Source organism: Magallana gigas, chromosome 1 (genome assembly GCF_963853765.1).
Source record: "Magallana gigas chromosome 1, xbMagGiga1.1, whole genome shotgun sequence".
Classification (NCBI taxonomy): domain Eukaryota; kingdom Metazoa; phylum Mollusca; class Bivalvia; order Ostreida; family Ostreidae; genus Magallana; species Magallana gigas.
The window spans coordinates 6,801,041-6,823,358 of NC_088853.1; the positions used below are offsets into that span (position 1 = coordinate 6,801,041).

The 22,318-nt window shown below is 33.2% G+C and overlaps 2 protein-coding genes across 4 annotated transcripts in view; one reads left to right on the plus strand and one right to left on the minus strand.

Moving 5' to 3' along the window:
• LOC117687297 (transient receptor potential cation channel subfamily M member-like 2) overlaps positions 1 to 5,174 on the plus strand; it is a 42,275-nt gene extending 37,101 nt beyond the window's left edge. The window contains exons 18-21 of one of the 3 annotated variants that reach the window (XM_066081896.1): positions 49 to 241; positions 1,107 to 1,266; positions 3,940 to 4,112; positions 4,648 to 5,174. In XM_066081896.1, the coding sequence (XP_065937968.1) occupies positions 49 to 241; positions 1,107 to 1,266; positions 3,940 to 4,112; positions 4,648 to 4,760 (639 nt within the window). In that variant the 3' untranslated portion in view covers positions 4,761 to 5,174. Of the gene's footprint in view, positions 1 to 48; positions 242 to 1,106; positions 1,267 to 3,939; positions 4,113 to 4,647 lie in introns of those variants that run through there. The other 2 variants (XM_066081893.1, XM_066081902.1) reach the window with 2 other exon arrangements.
• Positions 5,175 to 13,225: 8,051 nt separating this feature from the next.
• Positions 13,226 to 21,845, minus strand: LOC117687135 (uncharacterized). The gene is made up of 4 exons (XM_066081911.1): positions 21,648 to 21,845; positions 15,890 to 17,609; positions 14,804 to 15,760; positions 13,226 to 13,808 (listed from the first exon to the last, which is right to left on the minus strand). The coding sequence occupies exons 2-4, from the start codon at positions 17,577 to 17,579 to the stop codon at positions 13,750 to 13,752; spliced, it is 2,706 nt and encodes a 901-aa protein (XP_065937983.1). The 5' UTR covers positions 17,580 to 17,609; positions 21,648 to 21,845; the 3' UTR covers positions 13,226 to 13,749.
• Between the last annotated feature and the right edge of the window lie 473 nt (positions 21,846 to 22,318).

Sequence of the window (22,318 nt, forward strand, 5' to 3'; positions counted from 1 at the left end):
TAATCACAAATTAAGGATTTATTTTAATATATATTGTATCTTTTTCAGCTAAAAGATTTGTTTAGGTTCCTGTTTATAGCTGTTTTTGTGGTATTAGGAGTAGGAATGTATTATCATGCAAACCTCTGGCCAGACCACCAAACAATATGGAGCGGTGATTGGACTAACTGGAGGATATGGACCATCATATACTACCCGTACTGGCAGCTCTACGGGGAATTAAATCTTGAGTCTCTTGACGGTAAAAATACTTATTTTTCCCATACTTTATTCTGAGCATTAAAATTGTATGTTTTTATATTACTATTAACATTTTTGCTGGTTTGCGCTATTTAGTTGGCAAAAAATGTATTTTGTACAGTTAGAGTGACTCATTGAAACACACTGTAAGTCAAAAACATATCAATCCGATTAAAGTTACTTTTACAAATTATTACTAACTTGAAATTCCAAATTCTTCTTTTTCTTTGATAATTCAAGACCAAAATGAATATATTAATAAAGTTTTTTTTACTGTGGTGAGTATCCAGATTCATTCAAAAACGGTTCTATTTTAAACATTAAGTGACATTTTGAAATGACATTATTTATACATTATTGATTTCTTACAAAAGTCCACCAATTAAATATCTTCATTTTACTAGCAGGAAGCAAATTTAGTAATTACATGGAAGTATGAACATTTTCTAAAATGTTTTCGTCCACATAACAAACCTTTTATTTAGACATTTCATTTTATTAAATGGAGTTATATGGTTGATGGCACACCAATAGCTTTAAAAATCCATATTAAAAATCATATAGAACATCATAATAATGACAATTCTATTTGGTGATTACAAACTCTCGTCTTAAATTCCCACGTTATGTTAAAATAGTTGTCGAAAAAAAGCTTCCACTATCTAAACTATAGTTTAAAATATGCACGTATTCAGATTCAGTTCCCTAATATTGTTTAATCAAGATTCCAACTCCAAAGTAACAGTAAAGTATTATTCGATTGATTCAATTTTTGTGAATGCCATGTTTTTGTTTAACTTCATGTTTGTTAAATGTTTTTTTTTGGTTTTTTGTTTTGATAATAAAATTAATATCAATATAAACAGGTAGTGACCAATCAGACTGCACAAACGAGACCTCTATTTGGGAGTCCGACACGTCCATTGAAAGGTGTCCGCGCGAAGATTGGACAGTACCGGCAGTAGCAGCCATCTACCTATTGTTCTCCAATCTCTTGTTGGTCAACCTTGTCATTGCTATGTTCAGGTAAGACCTAGAAAAATGTATTTTCTGCCACAAAAAATCAGTTATTTAGTCCACAATAATAATTTATAACTAGATACGATCTCGTTACGAGTAACGAGTAGGTCTTCCTTGCGATTTCTGTTTTTAATCATACCATGAATAATCGATATAATTTTAGAATTACCCCCCCCCCCCACACACACACACACACTTTCAGATAATGTATACAAATCCCTAATTACGTAATAAATGGGTGTTGCAATGAGTTTTCCAGATAGATATTGCTACAATTAACAACTTTGCTTTTATAATGCATTACGAAATCTTAATCGTTTTTATGTAATTTGTAATATACTTTACGAGTTTCTTGCCCCCCCCCCCCCCAAAAAAAAAGGGGGCCAGCCCCTTTTCCTTGATTTCTTTGAAAAGGTCTTAAGAATACTAACAATTTTTGTTCTTACACCCATCTAAAATTGTTGATCATTTTTGAGATACAAATGTATGAATATTTTAGGGGCCAGCCCTCTAGATCCTTAATGGGGACAGGAATTCGTGTTTTGATAAGTGGAATCGATTTAAATCATAAATTTAAACATTTTCTCTTCTATCATGTCTAACAAAAAATGTCTACTTCTCTAGTTATATTGCGTCAAAGTTTAAGTACTTTGGCCCCTAAAAATCCCTAATTACGTAATAAATGGGCGTGGCAATAATTTTTTCTAATAGATATTGGTACGATCAGATCAACAACTTTGCTTCTATATTGCATTACAAAAACTTTATCGTTTTTAAGTTATTTGTAATAGAGTTTAAGAGTGCCTTGGCCCCTTAATTAAGGGGCCAGCCCCTTTTTATTGATTTTGTTGGAAAGAACTTTTGATTCTCTACCACTTTTGTTATATATGTCTAAACAAAATATCAACTGATAAAAAGATATAAATCAAAACGTGTGAAAATTTTGAATGAAAATTCGTGCCCAATTGTCGTGCCCAGGCGAGCTCCAAGAAATGGCGCAACAGGCATTAAACAACTACATGCTGCACAACTTCAAACTATAGTCTACCTATCCTGAAAATTTCATATTCATATCTCTTATGGTTTCCGAGTTTATAGCTGCACAAAATGGGTCGTCAAAAATTACAAAATGGCCGACAATTCGGTACCGGAAGTGACTATTAAAAAATTAAGAAAAATGTATGAAGTTTAGATCACGCCCAACAATCTGTGAAAAAGTGGTTGAGATCGGTCGAATAGATTTCGAGAAATCTCGTGCACAAAATTTGGAAAAAAAAAATAATAATAACTAGATACGATCTCGTTACGAGTAACGAGGAGGTCTTCCGTTCAATTTTTCAAACGATAACATTAAAATATCAATGAAATTTCAGAATTTCCACTCACATTTCACATACAGCACATTAAAGATTTAATTTTTAAATCCCCTAAAAATTCCTAATTACGTCATCAATAGGTGTGGCTATGAGTTTTACAAACTGATATTGGTACGATCAACAACTTTGCTTCTATAATGCATTACAAAATCTTTATCGCTTTTTAGGCATTTGTAATAGAGTTTAAGAGTGCCCTGGCCCATAATTTAAGGGGCCAGTCCATTTTTCTTGATTTCTTTGAAAAGGTCTTAAGAATACTAACAATTTTTGTTCTTACACGTATTTAAAATTGTTGATCATTTTTGAGATACAAATGTTTGAATATTTTAGGGGCCAGCCCTCTAGATCCTTAATGGGGACAGAAATTCGTGTTTTGATAAGTGGAATCAATTTAAATCATTAATTCAAACATTTTTTCTTCTATGATGTCTTACAAAATATTTCTACTTCTCTAGTTATATTGCGTCAAAGTTTAAGTTCTTTGGCCCTTAAAAATCCATAATTACGTAATAAATGGGCGTGGTAATAATTTTTTGTAATAGATATTGGTACGATCAACAACTTTGCTTCTATAATACATTACAAAATCTTTATCGTTTTTAAGTTATTTGTAATAGAGTTTACGAGTGTCTTGGCCCCTAAATAAAGGGGCCAGCCCCTTTTTCTTGATTTTGTTGGAAAGAACTTTTGATTCTCTACCTCTTTTGTTATATATGTCTTAACAAAATATTAACTGATAAAAAGATATAAGTCAAAACGTGTGAAAATTTTGAATGAAATTTCGTACCCAATTTTCGTGCCCAGGCGAGCTCCAAGAAATGGCGCAACAGCCATGAAACAACTACATGCTGCACAACTCCAAACTATCGTCTACCTATCCTGAAAATTTCATATTCATATCTCTTATGGTTTCCAAGTTTATAGCTGCACAAAATGGGTCGTCAAAAATTACAAAATGGCCGACAATTCGGTACCGGAAGTGACTACGAAAAAATTAAGAAAATTGTATTAATTTTAGATCACGCCCTAACATCTGTGAAAAAATGGTTCAGATCGGTCGAACAGATTCCGAGAAATCGCGTGCACAAAATTTGGAAAAAAATAATAATAATAATAAATAATAATAATAAGAAACAGTACGAAAACAATAAGGTCTTCCGTTGGAAACGGAAGACCTTAATAAGAAACAGTACGAAAACAATAAGGTCTTCCGCTGGAAACGGAAGACCTTAATAAATATTTATAAAATACCCGAGTTTACTACGCGAAATACATAAATCGATAGATAATTCCCTTTTTTCAGTTACACATTTGAGAGAGTACAGGAGAACTCGGAAAAGCTGTGGCGTTTTGAGAGATACACGGTCATCAATGACTACGACTGGAGGATTCCGTCCCCTATTAACATCTTTTTTCTTCCTTACCGCTTCCTTTGCTGTCCAGCTAGAGAAGAGTGTTGTTTACAACAATGCAAACGTAAGGCTTAAAAGCATTTAATTTGAATTTCAGATATTTTTGACCCATAAGTCTTCCAAACGATATCTAATAGCATCATCTTTGTATCTTTGAGGTAATCATATTAGTAAACATATTACTAGCATGTGATTTGTTCTGCAACGCTCATGTTTTGAAAAGTCAGACAAAATTATTTGGATTCCATTGCACAAACCATACTTTATACTTAATACAGTATTACGTCTGTTTCTCTTGATTTAATGATATGCCATATTAATGAAACGTTAAGGCTTTTGTTTTTGCATTAAACATCATTAAAAGAAATCATTGTAAAAATAAAACTGAAAGTTTTATATGAGGAGATATTTTTCCCATCGGTAGAAATCAGTGTTTCTCCTTTTAATTCCTTTCACTTTTATAGGTTAATATAAACAAAAATGCACAAACACTGCGAGAAAGCCTATAAAAGGCATAGGAAAAGCTTGCACTGATTTGTAATAAAAATATTTTTAAATTATTGTCTAAAATGTTATTCAAACTAGTGTTTTGTTTTCAGGACTTTGCGATAAAAAAGGCACAAAAAAGAAAATAGAGAAAAGAAGGAGGAAAGAAGAATTCAGACGAAATTTTCAAAAAATAACAGCACTTAAGAATCACAACAAAATATAATTAAACATTACAGAAATAACTCAATATTTAAAAAAAAAAAAATCCCAAAGACCACTGCTCGCTATTAATTTCTATATCGTTTTCTATCAAGCAATGAATGTAATAACATTTTCATTTTTGTCATTGAAAATGTACTTTTTCATTTTGTAAAATCCAATAGATAACGTTATAAACATACTTACACATGGTAATTGTTTCAACTGAAATATGAAACACTAAATTTTAGGGGGGGGGGGTATAAATTCCTTTGCAATAACTCGATATCAAGAAATACAATACACGTCTTTAGGTATTGTCGTATATATTATATTAACACGACAGGCTTAAAATAAATGTGTTGAAAAATGTCTGTAAAAATTTTATGGTTTAATATGTACATGTATTTTTTTTGGTTTTACATAATTTCTTTTCTCTATGGGACACAATACATTTTATAGTTTGCAAAACAAATATCATAAATGTTTATAAACTGTTACATATATACGTGTTCATGTTCATTTTATTTGTTTCAATTGAAATATGAAACACTACAATTTTTAAAAATCTTTTTATAACTCCTTTTGCAATCACTCGATTAAAGAAATAGAGTAAACGTCTTTAAGTTTGGTCATATATGTTGTATTAACACGACAAGCTTAAAATAAATGTTTTGAAAGATATCAGTGACATTTTTAAAAAAAAATATATGGCTTTAATATTTATTGCTGTCAGCGATCTTCTGTGTAACGAATGTGTTATTTTTTTGGTTAGTTTTTTAAGTCAATTTGAAATAGTTAATGATCAGTCTTCTGTGAAAAAAGTAGATTTTTGTTAATCGTTGGTTTTTCTTCGCATCATTTCTTCTCTCTGTGGAACGCAATGTTGCGAAATATCGGGTTAAAAGAAAACTGCAAGAAAAATAAAACATACATTGTTCGACATGGTGTATAAAAACCATTTAGACACTATAAATGTGCCCTTGATATAAGCGAATATGAGGTAATATGACGTACTGTAGGATGTGAAGTCTTTCAGACTTTTTCATTTACCTCTAGGTGTTTTTTTATGTTACACAGCTTCGCGGTTTAAAAAGCGTAAACTTCCCAAAACAATTTTACATCGTATAAAACAAATAAATATTGAATTCATTCATTAAAAAACAAACAAACTGCATGATTATTAAGTCCATGAAACCCTCTACCAAAATTGTGAAATTCATTGCCCCTGGGTCAGGGGTTCAGGCTCTAGGTTGGGCCTAATATGGCCATATAGTTAAATGTATTATATCTTAGAAAATCTTCATCTCTACTCCCATATATATTTGTTAAAAACTAAATGCGTGATTTTAATGGCAATGAAGCCCTCAACCAAAATTGGCTCTTGGGTGGGGCCAACATGGCCATTTGTTTTCCCTTGGACTGAAATGTCACACTTTCATTGGTTTAAACATAGCACGTGATTGCCTCATATATCTCTACACTTGTTCGGTTAGAAATAATATTAGGCAATATGGCCGTCATTGGCCGACGCTTCGCTTACTCATTTCGACATTTCATAGTATTTAATACATAAACCGCATGCCGTACGTTCTTAAAGTATTTGGAGTAGTTGCACTTTGAAATTCTTTAGAATTAGAATAGTTGCCTTTAGAATATTGACGTCACATTGTTTTGTCTGGAGCAGAGCAAAATGGCAGCGTCGACATTTGCTCAAATCTCTGCAGAGGAAAGGGAGAAAACATTTAAAATTGAATAGCAACAAAACATTGTAAGTAAACATGGGTGAAGTAAAGTTTTTCAAAGAGTATTTGAAAGGTGAGGTTGAAAGTTTTGAAGAGTTTAAATGTGTTAAATTGGACGAGATGTAAGGCATCTTGTACATGGTGTTGCGTAGATCATCGCTCTTTGTAAATAAATATGTCGCTTGATAGTCCTCGGGAAAACAAAACACTTATTAGGTTAGTTACTGACTCACTTCGGAAATATATTGGGTTGATAAATCTCACAGACGGCTCGGCTTCGCCTCACCATCTATGAGATTGATGTATAGGTCTTAATGCATATAATGTTAAAACATTATCTTCTTCACTCCCACTATGATATCCACAATCTCCTTAACCTAAATTGTGAAATTCATGGCCTCTGGGTCAGGGGTTCAGGACATGGGGGGGGGGGGGCAATATAGTGTTAATGCATATAATGTTTAAAAATCTGTTTCTCTATTCTCACACATCTGTATAAAAAAAAACTCCTCTACTGAAATTTTAATTTTCATGTCCCCTGGGGTATGGGTTTTGAATCTAGGGCAGGGCCGAAATGGATGTATAGATGTTAATGCATATAACATTAAAATATTATCTTCTTTACTCCCACACACCTGTAAGGAAAACTGAATTTATGATTTTGTAGACCAGATCTTTACGTTTTTCACCAAAACTATAGGTTTCATAGTTCTATTTCAGGCAGGGAGTTGGTCGTCATTACAAAGAAATAGGGTCAGAAAGTACTAAAATTTGGCCTATACTCAAAATTATTTTTGTTCACTGCTAATTATAATTTGAGACTTTTTTGAAACGACTCTTTTTTTTTTAATATCCTCAATAAATCGCCTATAAGAGGTGTTCAAAGTATGCATATGCATTGTCAATATTCTCATAAGTAACACAGCGTCCTTAAAAGTTTTAAGCAAAACATCATAAATTTGATTGATATAAATAAAAAAAAAATATAGGCCTACAGAAGAGTAGTTACAGCGGATTAAAGCTTGCTTTTATCATCATTGAATGGATAAGAACTCGTTTAAAAATAATTTTTCAATAAAACATCCGGTTCGAGTAGCGTTGGACATGATTACACGTGACACCGTTAAACACATTGAAAAATGGCTATCAAATAAAATCATCTATGTAAGAGGTAAGTGTATTTATTAATCACTCATATTTTTGTTTTTTCGGAGTATATTTCGTCAGACTTTGTATCGTATAACATTCATGTGTTCCATCATGCTTTTAATACAAATACTATAAAAGATACAAAATCGTGGTCTACTTTCACTTTATCGCCCCCCGCCCCCGCCCCTTCTTATTTTGATGTGATTTTTTAATAAAGATAACAATTACAACTTTAGTCCTGAATTTAGTAGTTATAGTATTTATCTTAATCTGAATTATAAAGATATCACACTCAAGTAATTGATTATATGTGGTATGACATAAACTGGTAATACATGTATGTGTAGGCAAAGTGATGAAAACACACCAGGTTATGCTCTTTATTTAACAAGGAATCAATTTACTAGGCAATGCTTTCTTTTACAAAGTTATATATTATAATATTTCATGTCATACAGATCTGTGCTGATTTGAGAATAGTAATATATAATCGCTAGACAAAACGTTGAATTTCAATAAATGTATATATACTTTAACAAAATGCCCTTAAAATTATTTCATGAAAATATATAAGAACATATCAACAGTTATAAAACAATAGATAATTAATGCAGCTGTCACTTAAAGGTTCCTTCTGCTTATGGTAAATTATATTAATTGTCAATGGTAATATCTATATTTTTGTCCACTGCAATGAAGTACATGTATATATTAATTAAAATGTCAGAAAAAAATCAATCAAAATCTGTTTCAGCTGCAATTTTAGATCCTTCATACGTACATCAAAACTAAACACAATTCATACAGAATGCCAATTTCTTCAGGAAGAATTCAATTCTTGTAAGTCTAAAAACATCACTTCCCTTCGCCCTCTTATCGGAGAAAAAATCATGAAATCCTGTACAACAGAAAATATTGCTGGATCTGGACTAAATTTGGGACACCTGAGACTTATTTTCAAGAGAAGTAGTGAAGATGGACTAGTAGATGTGTTTTCTTTGAAAAATATTTTAGGGAAACCAAGAGTTACATCAGACAAACAAGAGGCCCATGGGCCACATCGCTCACCTGAGGAACAATAGGTATGATAAAATCAGCTTAATGGAGTCATAATACAAACAATCTGGACAATGTACAATAATACATGTAGATCCTGTATAAATAAAATCCATTTTTCCCGCTGGATATTCTTATGTTTATAATCATTATTCCCTTTTCTAACAGGATGATTTTATAGTCATATCACATGTTGAGTATTGCAGTCCTCAAAAAGATCCTTTACAATTGTTTATATATGGGATATTAAGCTACATCAAACTCTGAACCTTCTTGTGAGGCCGAAGAATTGTCCTGGAGCCAAAGTATTAACAATTATAAAGAATCATCTGGCTGATTAGTTTCTGAGAAGAACATTTTTAAAGATTTACTCTCTATATTCCTATGTAAAACTTTAACAACCCCCCCCCCCCAAATGTGGCCTCACCCTACCCCTAGGGATCATGTTTTCACAACTGTGAATCTACACTACCTGAGGATACTTCCACACAAGTTTCAGCTTTCCTGACAGATTAGTTTCTGAGAAGAAGATGTTTAAATATTTACTCTATAAATTCCTATGTAAAACTTCGACCCCCCATTGTGCCGCACCCTACCCCCAGGGATCATGATTTTCACAACTTTGAATCTACAATGCCTGAGGATGCTTCCACACGAGTTTCAGCTTTCCTGGCTGATTAGTTTCTGAGAAGAAGATTTTCAAAGATTTACTCTATATATTCCTATGTAAAACTTCGACCCTCCAGTGTGCCCCACCCTACCCCCAGGGATCATGATTTTCACAACTTCGAATCTGCACTACCTGAGGATGCTTCCACATAAGTTTCAGCTTTCCTGGCTGATTAGTTTCTGAGAAGAAGATTTTAAAGATTTACTCTATATATAAATTCCTATGTAAAACTTTGACCCCCCATTGTGGCCCCACCCTACCCCTGGGAGTCATGATTTTCACAACTTTGAACCTACACTATCTGAGCATGCTTCTACACAAGTTTCAGCTTTCCTGGCTGATTAGTTTCTGAAAAGAAGATTTTTAAAGATTTACTCTATATATTCCTATGTAAAACTTCGACCCCTATTGTGGCCCCACCCTACCTCTGGGGGTCATGAATTTCACAACATTGAATTAACACTACCTGAGGATGCTTCCACGCAAGTTTCAGCTTTCCTGGCTGATTAGTTTCTGAGAAGAAGATTTTCAAATATTTAGTCTATATATTCCTATGTAAAACTTCGACCCCTTTTGTGGCCCGCCCTACCCCAGGGGGTCATGAATTTCACAACTTTAAATCTACACTACCTGAGGATGCTTCCACACAAGTTTCAGCTTTCTTGGCTGATTAATTTCTGAGAAGAAGATTTTTAAAGATTTACTCTATATATTCCTATGTAAAACTTCGACCACCCCATTGTGGCCTTGCACTACCCCTGGGGGTCATGATTTTCACAACTTTGAATCTACACTACCTGAGGATGCTTCCACACAAGTTTCAGCTTTCCTGGCAGATTAGTTTCTGAGAAGAAGATTTTTAAAAATTTACTCTATATATTCCCATGTAAAACTTCGACCCCCATTGTGGCCCCGCCCTACCCCTGGGGGTCATGATTTTCACAACTTTGAATCTACACTACCTGAGGATGCTTCCACACAAGTTTCAGCTTTCCTGGCTGATTTGTTTCTGAGAAGAAGATTTTTAAAGATTTACTCTATATATTCCTATGTAAAACTTCGACCCCCCAATTGTGGCCCCACCCTACCCCTTCACAACTTTGAATCTACACTACCTGAGGATGCTTCCACACAAGTTTCAGCTTTCCTGGCTGATTAGTTTCTGAGAAGAAGATTTTTAAAGATTTACTCTATATATTCCTATGTAAAACTTCGATCCCCCAATTGTGGCCCCACCCTACCCCCAGGGATCATGAATTTCACATCTTTGAATCTACACTACCTGAGGATGCTTCCACACAAGTTTCAGCTTTCCTGGCTGATTAGTTTCTGAGAAGAATATTTTTAAAGATTTACTCTATATATTCCTATGTAAAACTTTGACCCCCCATTTCGGCCCCACCCTACCCCCGGGGGTCATGAATTTCACAACTTTGAATCTACACTATCTGAGCATGCTTTCACACAAGTTTCAGTTTTCTTGGCTGATTAGTTTCTGAGAAGAGGATTTTTATAGATTTACTCTATATATTCCTATGTAAAACTTCGACCCCCATTGTGGCCCCACCCTACCCCTAGGGGTCATGATTTTCACAACTTTAAATCTACACTACCTGAGGATTCTTCCACGCAAGTTTCAGCTTTCCTGGCTGATTAATTTCTGAGAAGAAGATTTTTAAAGATTTACTCTATATATTCCTATGTAAAACTACGACCACCCCATTGTGGCCTTATTCCTATGTAACACTTCGAATCCCCAATTGTGGCCCCACCCTACCCCCAGGGATCATGAATTTCTTAACTTTGAATCTACACTACCTGAGGATGCTTCCACACAAGTTTCAGCTTTCCTGGCTGATTAGTTTCTGAGGAGAAGATTTTTAAAGATTTACTCTATATATTGCTATGTAAAACTTTGACCCACCATTGTGGCCCCACCCTACCCCCGGGGGTCATGAATTTCACAACTTTGAATCTACACAACCTGAGAATGCTTCCACACAAGTTTCAGCTTTCCTGGCTTTCTGGTTCTTGAGAAGAAGATTTTTGAAAATTTTTCGAAATTTTTCATTAATTTCTAATTATCTCCCCTTGAAGACGAGTGTGGCCCTTAATTTTCACAACTTTGAATCCCCTTTGCCTATGGATGATTTGTGCCAAGTTTGGTTGAAATTGGCCCAGTAGTTCTTGAGAAGATGTTGAAAATGTGAAAAGTTTACGGACAGACGGACAGACAGACGGACGGACAGACGGACGACAGACAAAATGTGATCAGAATAGCTCACTTGAGCTTTCAGCTCAGGTGAGCTAAAAAGTGTTAGGAGAATGCATTCCAAAACTGTGCGCATATTTTAGCAAACGAATTTTATTAATCTGTGTTTTTAATTTTAGTTTGAAATTTGTGTGTCTGTTTACAAGTACATGAACTGTGGAGACAAATATTTCTATTATTTATCAGCATAAACAAAATAAGTGAAATACATTCATTGTTTTAACAATATCTTGATCAAACTTTCGAAAAAAAAAAATTTTGTCAAAAAGTTGCCCATGGGTTATCTCTCTTTGTGAGTTGTCGTCAATGATGACCTATTTATTCTTAACTACTATAGCAGCCTTGTTGATTAAACACAAAAAATAATATAGCTTCCAGATATGTAACAGAAATAAAAATTATTCAAATTGACCAAAAATGTTATTTTTTCGTATGTCCTAAATTAAGGCTTTTTTGCATAATTTTACTTGCCGAAATTTTAAATGTTGAAAAAAAATTGTATTTTTGAAGTATTTACATGTATATGATAAAATACACAAGATAATTAATTTTAGCTCTTATGTTTTTTATTCATTTTTTGTTATAAAATTAATTAAAAGTAGCCGATTTTGAATTTTCGAAAAAGTTCAGAGTTATCTCACCGTATGAGTTATCACTCTTGTTGACCTACTTTTTGTATACCCCGCAGGGTGGTCATCAATATCCAATAAAAAATTCATATGCTTTCCAGGCATAAAATTTTATTGAATTATGGATCGGATACCTTAATCAAGATTAAATCAAATGACGTTAAAATTCCTCTGCTTATGCTCAGATACTGTATTGAAAAGTAAAAAGTCACAAGAAAAAAGGTTTTGGTGTTTTTAAAGACTTTCCCTTTCTAGTATTTCAAAATCTACAATTTGATAATTATGGTTCGCTTTTACAGTTTATGTTTGTAAAGCTGAAAAGATCAATCCATTAAGCAAAACTGCATTTTCACAGCAGAGGCAGCTGCCAAATTAATTGTCATCAGAGTGGATGAGTCTTTATTAGATCAGGACCTGACTAACATCGGACGTTTTAATTCAATGCAGGTTTTGTAGGATTATTATCAGCACACTACTGGTGTTTTGGGATAAAAACCAAACTTATATGTTAATGTTACAATGATAAATTCTCAGAACGATTCAAAGACAAAAGTTAATTTTTTAAAAAAAATTAGAAAGGTGAGCAGCATACATGATTAAATTGTTTATTTGATAAACAATTGTTAATAAATGGTGTGTTAATCGCTGTCACATGTATCAGTAATGGCAGCAACTAAGTGAACTCATAATCACTTATAGTATGCCAATAAAAACAATGTCAGAATTATTGAAAAGGAAGAAAAAAACAAAGTAAACATTCATATTCTAAATTTAGTATTTATTTTATTTCCTAAAAATAATATTGATGCATTTTAAAAGGATTTCAGAATACTTAAAAAATGTATTAATTTTTCAACTCAATACATAACGTATTATTTTTTAGAATATTTTTTTCTTTAAACATAATATACAGAACTCATACATTCTATATAAATAGTCATTACAAATGGATAAAATATAAATGATGCTTGTGGTGCGCCCATTTTTATTACAGTTATTACTTGTTTTCTTATTTATCGAATTGTTTATTTATCGTGGTCACAAAATAACATTTTAATGAGAGATAGAGAGAGAGAGAGAGAGAGAGAGAGAGAGAGAGAGAGAGAGAATTGCTCTAGAGATGAAATAAATTTTTCAGTGTCCGATTCTCAAAAATAACATGTTTACTTTTCTTTGATACAATGAAATGGACGAGTCTCATAAAAGGCATTTATTTTTTTTTTAACTTAGATGATGTTTGTATTATTTCATTTATTTGAAAAAAATGTACATATCACTAATTCATTAGAAAGTTTTAAATAACTGTTTATTAGATAGATTCACTATTCCAAAACAAAAGTAAACCAATTTTATAATAAAGAAAATGTAATTTTGACACCAATGTTGTATTATTAACCGATCATGAGATTTACATACTTTAAAAAAATTAAAGTCAGTATAAAATTCATGTCTTAGTCAAATATTATTTGTTGTTCAATGCGTTAATTTCCATTTTATTCGTTCTGAAACTCAGCTTCGAAGTCTATTGGTGCAAAGCTGACTGAATGTTGTTCTGAAAAATAAAGGAAATCAATTATTTGTTTCGTTGAAATTAATTGTTCAACTGCGATATACTCTTAAGTTTTTGGCAAGTTTAATATTAAGTAATTTGTATTTACATTTATTAATAATCATACATGTACGGTCTACAGATGTGCAACATCAATTTATTACAGTTTAAGATTTTTTTTTTCTTTTAGCTTACATAAACATTTGTCCTAAATGTGTATCAAAAGCAGGTGCATCATGCTGTTTTGTGTATTTTTTCATCAATATAAATATCGGACATAATTAAAATAAACAGTCGTTATAAATGCAAAAAGCATCTGCATTTGTTTTAATCAAATGTTAAATTCGGATTTAATTATATGATTGATAATTTCCTAGCTCTCTGATTGGCTGGTATCCAACAATCTAGAAAAAAGTTATATTTAACTGCATGTCACCTAGGAGTTCAATGTAACATTTGATTTTCTCTACATTGGACTAAAATAGATCTTCCAATGAAATATCACTTTTATCAATTTGTTCGGCTACTAAAAATTTTATTTTAATAACACTCAATTTGGTATGTCTGTATCAATATTCGTCGCTAAATAACAAACTAAAACAATTATTACTGGTCCTCGATCAATACGATGATATAACTATCCCATGTGTACAATTTTCGGCTCGATGAACATTGTGTTTCTAGGGTAGTTAATCGTTTTGATCTCAAAACCAACAGTAATATGTAGTAAAAACCGTTTTAATTTCCCCTATTTGTTCTACATTAACAAGACAAAAAAAATATTTATCATAAATACTTAATCTTGAAACGTGCCAATTTTTATCAGGACGGCTACGTTAAATGAGAACGAATGGTATTCTATGATTAATTTTAAATGCATGTTAATTAACCATCCTGTGACGGTGTCCAACATTCAAGCAATTCTTAGATAATCAAACGTTTCTTTAACTAATGCTGTACCTTTACACGTAAAAAGCCGAATAATTCAGTAAGCTTACCTTTCTCAATATTGTGCTTGGTTAAATACTTGTACACACAAATTTTGTTGTTTTGAGATGACCCTACCAAGAGACGGTTGTTGATAATATCATAACTTAGACACGATGGCATATCTTCATCTTGTGTCGTTGTCAAGAGACATTGCTGAAAATGACCGTTTTTGTCTATCAACTGTATTGATTTTGATCCAGAATCACATACCAAAATACGTGACAAGGCATCGGTACATACTCCACTTGGAAGCATTCCTGATCCTGGTGGATGTCCAGTGTAAGAGAAACGGTGTCTCCCTCCAGAATCCGTCACGACAACAGCTCCAGATAAATCTGACACCACGACATCCTCATTGTTATTTTCTGTTATTTTGTGAGGACAATTATACAGTTCCAGTCCTTCGCTATCAAATTCCATTGACTGTTTTAGCTGTCCATTCTGGTCGTACCGGTTTACCTTGCTTTTGTCTGTAAACACTCTGTGCATCCAAAACAATGGGTCCCCACGGGACATACCAATCAGTAGATCCCCATTTACAGGTGAACAGTACACTGAACGTTTGATCCATGTGTAGTCTGTGTTTGATATTATTTCCGTGGTTTTTTTAATGTCATTTGAAAGTTTGATAATGTTAAAACTCTTGTCAATGTAAATAAGTTCACCTTTACTGGTCACTGCATGTGATCCATCGTAACCAGTACATAGCTCAGTTAAATGATGCAAAATGTCACCTGAAGTGTTTGTCAATATAAGATTGTTTCTATGGTCACTGGCCCATACCATGTCAGGTGTAACACATGTAATGTGATGAACTTGATCGATACTTTTCACATTAAATGAATGAATTATTGTTGGAGGAGATACTTGCTTTGGTGTGCATGCTTTTTCTTTTTGTTCTTTATTTTCCTTCTTTTGATTTTCAATCAGTGAATTTTCAACATCAACACATTTAATTGCTTGATCTGCAAAAAAGATATTGAAGGATGCTTTACAAGTGTTTTGTAAAATTTTTATATATTATATATGTAAATAAAGCAAATCAGATAAGTTTAACTGTACAAAGATTGCTATTTAACGAATTATATTCTTACCTGTCAGTACATCATCACTGGTAATATACCTGTAAACACACACTTTGTTGTTGTACCATGACCCGACCCAGAGACGGTGAGTGTTGAAATCATATCTCAGACTGACTGGTTTAAATATCCCTGCTGGTCTTATTAGTAGATGTGACAAAAATTGACCATCCCTGTCAATAATTTGTACCGTGTTAGTTCCTGAATCACACACCAGGATATGTGACAGCGCGTCAGTGCATACTCCATGTGGTTCTAATCTGGGTCCAAAAGGAGGTCCTGTGTAGGAAAAACGATAATTTCCTCCACCGTCTGCGACAACTAAATCACAAAGTTCATAGTCAAAATCAGCCACTACAACATCACCGTTGTTGTTTTCCGTTATATAGTGAGGGTCAATATATATATGCCATCCGTCCTTGTTCCGTTCGATCGTTTGCGTCAGATGTCCTGCTTGATTGTATCGCACAATCTTGCCTATCGCTTTGTGCTGACACATTCCGACCAGTATATCCCCAGTCAATGAAGACCAGTGCAAACAGCGTGTTACCCAATTAAAATTCGTCCTTTCTACAAAACGGGTACTTGTTTTCATATCTTTTGAAAGTATGTTAATGTGGCCAATCCAATCTATGTAAATCAAATTACCTTCACTGTTCACTGAATGTAAACCATAGCCTAAACTAGCACATTTCTGCTCTTGTGTTGAAATAACAAGTGGGTTATTTAAAAAAATACCACCTAGATCAGTCAACGTATTTAATGTGTTCCCTGCTGTATTTGTCAGAATAAAATTTTTTTTATCACTGACCCAAACTCGGTCAGCTGTATTGCTAGCCATGTGGCAACATCGATCTACACCTTCAACTGTAAAAGATTGGTGTAGCTCCGGTGAAGTCATCAGTTTTAACAACCGTTTCTTTACTTTACGTTTTTTTTCTTCTTCTTCTAAATGGATTCTAAAAAGTGACTCTATCACTTCGACGTTGTTCTTTGTGATGGACGAAGTCATAAAAACATTGTTTGTGTGTTTTGTTAGATGAGGTATATCCTGGATCTTACAGACTTGAGTTTTACTGATAAGAAAACTTACTGGTTTAATTGCTGAACGTTCATATATGTCTTCAAATAGAAAGAAATTCGTAAGAAGTCTGCTTACTTTTTTGGTCTGTTTTAAGCAGCTGTGTTTACAATCAAAATCACGTGAAACAAGGTCAATGAACTTGTTTAGTTTGTTAGCCTTTATTATTAACTTTGATTGATGAGAGGACACTTCTTTTAAAAATGTTTGAAAATCAGCTTGAATTTCTGTTAGGAGAACAAGTCTGAAAAAAAGATCATCACTTCTGATACTGTTGATGGTTTCGATGCCATTTTGTCTCTTTGAAAAGTATGCTTTGGTAATTTTTATTTTTTTGTGTTTTCTATGCCTTTGGCAATTATTACACGCAGGAACTTTGCACACTTCGCAACACTTTCTATAAACCTTTTTAGAATGTTTTTGACATAATTCGGTTTTTGATATTCGGTTTAACCTCTCGCGGTGTAACACAACTTTATGGTCTATAGTTTTGAGGGTTGTCACGTGATTTTCTTTACACTGGGAACAAAAATCACTTTGGCAAGATACACAATGGTACTTCATGTCCCGCAGACATTTAGAGCACCGACGCACTCTATAGCTGGCGTTGGATGTGTCCATTGCGTTGATAAGAAGTTTCAAAGTTTCAAACTATTAAATGAGAAAAGATATTATCAGACAAACTAGTTAAACACTTCCCATATAACTATTTTATTCAACCTTGAAACTTAAATATAAGAAACTTATTAATCAATAAGAGAACATCGATTTTTAAACCAGAGGTACTATGAGCAAGCTCACAATTGATAACTCTGTTTTCTATTATACAAAATATTGGATGAACCTATTTCACCGTCCATTTTCTATAAATAACAACTGCTCTTTAAAAAAAAAAAAAACTATTAATGCTAACGCATGAGGACATTTTCAACCTTATGTTAACAAACATGACTCGAATCAAACAAAATTCCACATGTCAAGCAGCCATTTAATATAAACATTTTGAATTTTTGGTATACTGAGCCCGATTTTTTTTAAAACAATGACCTTGAACTTCCTCCATTGATCTTGGGTCAAAGTCATTACACACCCTCAGGTTATAAGCAATCTTGATGATGTGAATTCAAATATTTGTCCATTAAAAAGATATGGACTGGACATGAGTTTTGCACTTTTCTGCCAGTTACCTTGGCCTTGCACACATGACGTTGGTGTTAGCTTGTTCTGATTTACGTTTCGTTTTCATTATTTATGCTTTGTAACCTGGGAACTATCGTCTGTATCTTGTTTATAAATCTACGATTGACGCTGAAATTTTGGTTGAACATTAGAACTTCTATATGAATTAGAGTAGGTTAAATACTTGTTCAAACAAAATAAAAGAATAATATTCTGTATATACCTTTTCTCTGGGGCCCCCTCTTTATACAATAAATAATGTGAAATCTACATCAATTTTGATAGTTTTTCAGACACGAGTAAATAAAAACGACATCTTTAAAACAGTTTCCATAGTTCTGACACATTTCTGTTGCGGGGATAAAGTAATTATATATTTTTTTAAATACGATAACTAGTAAGAAGTTGTTGAAAAAATGTACATATATGCTCTCATATATTTTGATCGCTTTACAAAGTAGAGGGGGGGGGGGGCAGAACGAAAATATAGGGAATTGGAAGTTAACAACTTAACATTGTACCCCTACCAAATGTTTAGTTTTATATCTTGCGTAGGATTTTCTTATTCTGGTAAAAAAATAGTATTTCATGAAGATTCAATGTCAGAGATATCTTTTGAACGCCAATTGTTGCTCAGGTGAGCGATGTGGCCCCATGGGCCTCTTGTTCTGTTAGTGACCTTGACCTGGGTCAAGGTCATGACACACACTCTTAGGTCATAAGCAATCTTTGTGAGAAGTAAGAACTTCCGATGTTTCTCCGTAAGTAAGATATGGATTGGACACGAATTGAACAGACAGGCGGACGGACGGACGGACGGACAAGATGAGTCCTATATACCCCCTTACTTCATTGGCGGGGGTATAACAAATGATATGCTATAATTAATTGCTTTAGCTGGTTTTATGGAAAGTGGCCAACCTCTCTTTGTGGCTTCATCCAACCATGGAATCATCATTAAAACAGACTTGAATTTACAATACCTAAGAATGCAACTACACACTGTTATGATAATCAGCTGTTTTGTGTTTATGTTTATGTGTGAGGTCATAGCGCGTGACAGGATGTGTAGTGTCGTCTGCGAAGTTAAAAATACGCCAAGGATCGGAGAGATAAGACTTTTAAACATTCAGGAATCCTCGGTAATTCGGCCATGTCGTGCGGGATCCAGTTGTGACTATTTGACTTGCTTTAACTGTTGGTGAACTGTGATCTTCCTGTGAACTGTGATTCGTCCGTGTGCGTGTACTGTCCCTTAGAACTGCACCGTCCTGTCGCCATTTAATCAGCTGAAACTGTGTTAAGATTAATTAATTCCGTATTTGTTTATCGTTTGTGTGTTTTGACATAAATGTAATCTGTTAAATGTGTAAACGTTAATCGTTTTGACTGGTGTCTTTCGTAAATGTCGCTATATTTAGAATTGGGGAAAGTTTTTGGGCTAATTTTAGATTTCTAGTTCGGCGCACGTTAAAACACCTTACAACTTGTCTGGTTTTTTCAAAAAGATTTTTCTTTACATATTACTATGTACAATTGTGACAACACCATACCTCAGGAGATTATGACTTTAACAAAAAGTGAAATCTAAACAACGGAAGGATTTTTTGTCACAAAATGTACAGCATTAAGGTAATATCTTACGAAAGTTGGCTAATTTTAGGCAATAATTAGAGTTCATTTTTTTTAACGTCTACGACATATAAGCTACATATGTCAAAATATATCGATGAAAATATCAAAAGGATGTTCCAGTATGTTAATCAGAATAAATATGATTATATCGTAATAGGCAAACTATCTGGAAGTTTGGTTTAAGCAAAAATTAGGAAGCTAAAGTAATAGCACTTTAAAACTATTAAGTAACTCATCTTGAAAACCTTCCGCCACAAAATACAACCCCTTACTAAAATCTTTAAATATTTCTTTTTCCTTTCACAATTTTATTCAATATTGTTTATTGGCGTTGTAAAATATAAATATTTAAACAGAATTAATATTTGATGCAGTATTTTTAAGTCGCCTGAGTCATTATCGGATAATCGACTTTATGAGTTACTAATTAATCTACTTGTTAATTTGTTTCGAACAGGAAAATCGTTAACATCAGCTACGCAATTATTTCCGATCATCAATGGCTACTTATACAGGCCGACACATGGACAACTCATTAGTTCCACATAATGCATATTTATGAATCTATCTACATTCAAGGACAGGCAAGTCTAAATAGCAGATATTTGCAGAGCAGTTAAGATAAGAACACACCGAATTGTTTTATTGCAGCGCAAATAAAACCTATATGACATTAACTTTCTGCTAGAAATTGACCAAACTATATAACAGATGACTAAAAGTAAAATCGAGCTAAGAATACTAACGTACCAATTGTGATTGAAAATGGACCCACAATACTGCGTTACGTGCAATCATCCTTTGAAACATTTTTTCCTCTTATCTATCATTGAGAAATGGTGAGGCCTTTTATTTCAATAATGTTGATTCCCCTTTTATCTATTAATGTTCTGTGCGAAGTTGGTTTAAAATCGGACATATTTTCTGGAAAAAAAAGTAGATATCGATTCGTCTTGTTGAAATACAAGGAAATACATTGCACCCGTTTAATCGAACCGAATTCAAACTGCTTTCGGATTGTTTATAGTATAATGTATATAGTATGATGAAGTATCAATGTATTGCTTGTTCTTGTATCTATATTATTTGTGTTTCGATAGATAATCTAAAATGATTTTAGCACACAATAAAAAAAATTATGCCATTTAATCAAATGCTATTCGTATGATAGTTTTCATTTCATTGATTTTATTGGGAGTTGATTTTAATCAACTATCCTATGCAGTTACTCTGGCAAACCGAAATTAAAACAGCGTTTGGACCTAAGCACAAATCACCACAGCTGACAAGATTTAGTTCTTGAAAATAATCGATAAATTCGATGTAATGTATCTTGAAGCATTGGTTTTTAAGAAACTTATTTATGAATACCTTGAAAATAGTCAGATGTTAAATAGTACGAACAATTTAGATATTTTTAAGGAGTCGTATGTATTCATACGCCAGAGTTCAATAAAGTCTCGTTCAACCATCGGCTGTCTCCGTAAATCTCCGACAAGCAGAGAGTCATTCTATATCTAGAGGTCGCGTCATCAAGCTATCCCGTGACCTGGTGTAAACATGTTCTTGCGTGTTGGAGATTAACGGAGACAGCCGAGCATCTGGTTGAATGAGGCTCGAGTTCATTATTGCTTGGATCCATACATTTTTTTGAATTTTTCAATTACTTATATATAGTTTGATGGAATCAATTCTATCTTTAATCATTACACAACACGAATCATACGGGTTTTTTCTCAAAAGTCTTGTCGGAAAAGTCTGAGAATTCATATTATAAAAATATGCGTAATTCAAATGAAATGTTTACGCACGTCTTTGATTTAAAACCCATATCATGATTTTCACTGGTGTTAGTTATAGTTTTTTTCACCTTACCTTCTACATGATCACGATTACGCTGTTTATAACATCCAATTCACCCATGGTCTCCACTCGTTGATCAAGCAATAGTCTTGGGACAGTTACATGTATATGTACAGTTCACTTTGCCGCAATTTTTATAATGTCATTTTAAGACAAATATCTAGAACACATATACTGAAATGTACTTTAAATTATTGATTTTGTATACCACACGCTACCACATCTCTTTAAAGTTTTCCTGTTCATGCAACTTAAAACGACCCATCTTCAACGACATTTAATCGATATTTCAAGCAGGACACTGTTTACACAAGGGCTATGTAATGTCGTCGGTGGTTTATATTGCATTGAACAGGTATATAAATACTTTAAGGTTGAATAACACATCATTACAAAATGGCTGACATCTGATCGAAACCACATTTCGTTTTATTAAAAGGATTTTATCGACGAAAACATGTAACTTACTCCATAGCTAAATGGATAACGTGTTAGGATTGCGATCCGTACATCCCGAATTTGGGTCTTTTGTTTTTACTGACTGAATTGATTTTTTTAGATATTAATCTACTGTTAATTTGAGTGACTTTTTCCAGGTGTGTTATTTCACCTTAAATATTTAATTTAAAGAATATTTAATGAACTCAACATAAGAATGTTTAAAAACATGGTAACTTTATCTA

What these genes read in the sequence shown, in the direction of transcription:
- LOC117687135 (XM_066081911.1), bottom strand. Translation starts at nt 17,579, where the DNA reads ATGGACACATCCAACGCCAGCTATAGAGTGCGTCGGTGCTCTAAATGT. An exon ending in CAGTGATGATGTACTGACAG is followed by an intron (nt 15,761 to 15,889) that starts GTAAGAATATAA and finishes TCTTTTTTGCAG; the next exon opens with ATCAAGCAATTAAATGTGTT. An exon ending in CAAGCACAATATTGAGAAAG is followed by an intron (nt 13,809 to 14,803) that starts GTAAGCTTACTG and finishes TTTATTTTTCAG; the next exon opens with AACAACATTCAGTCAGCTTT.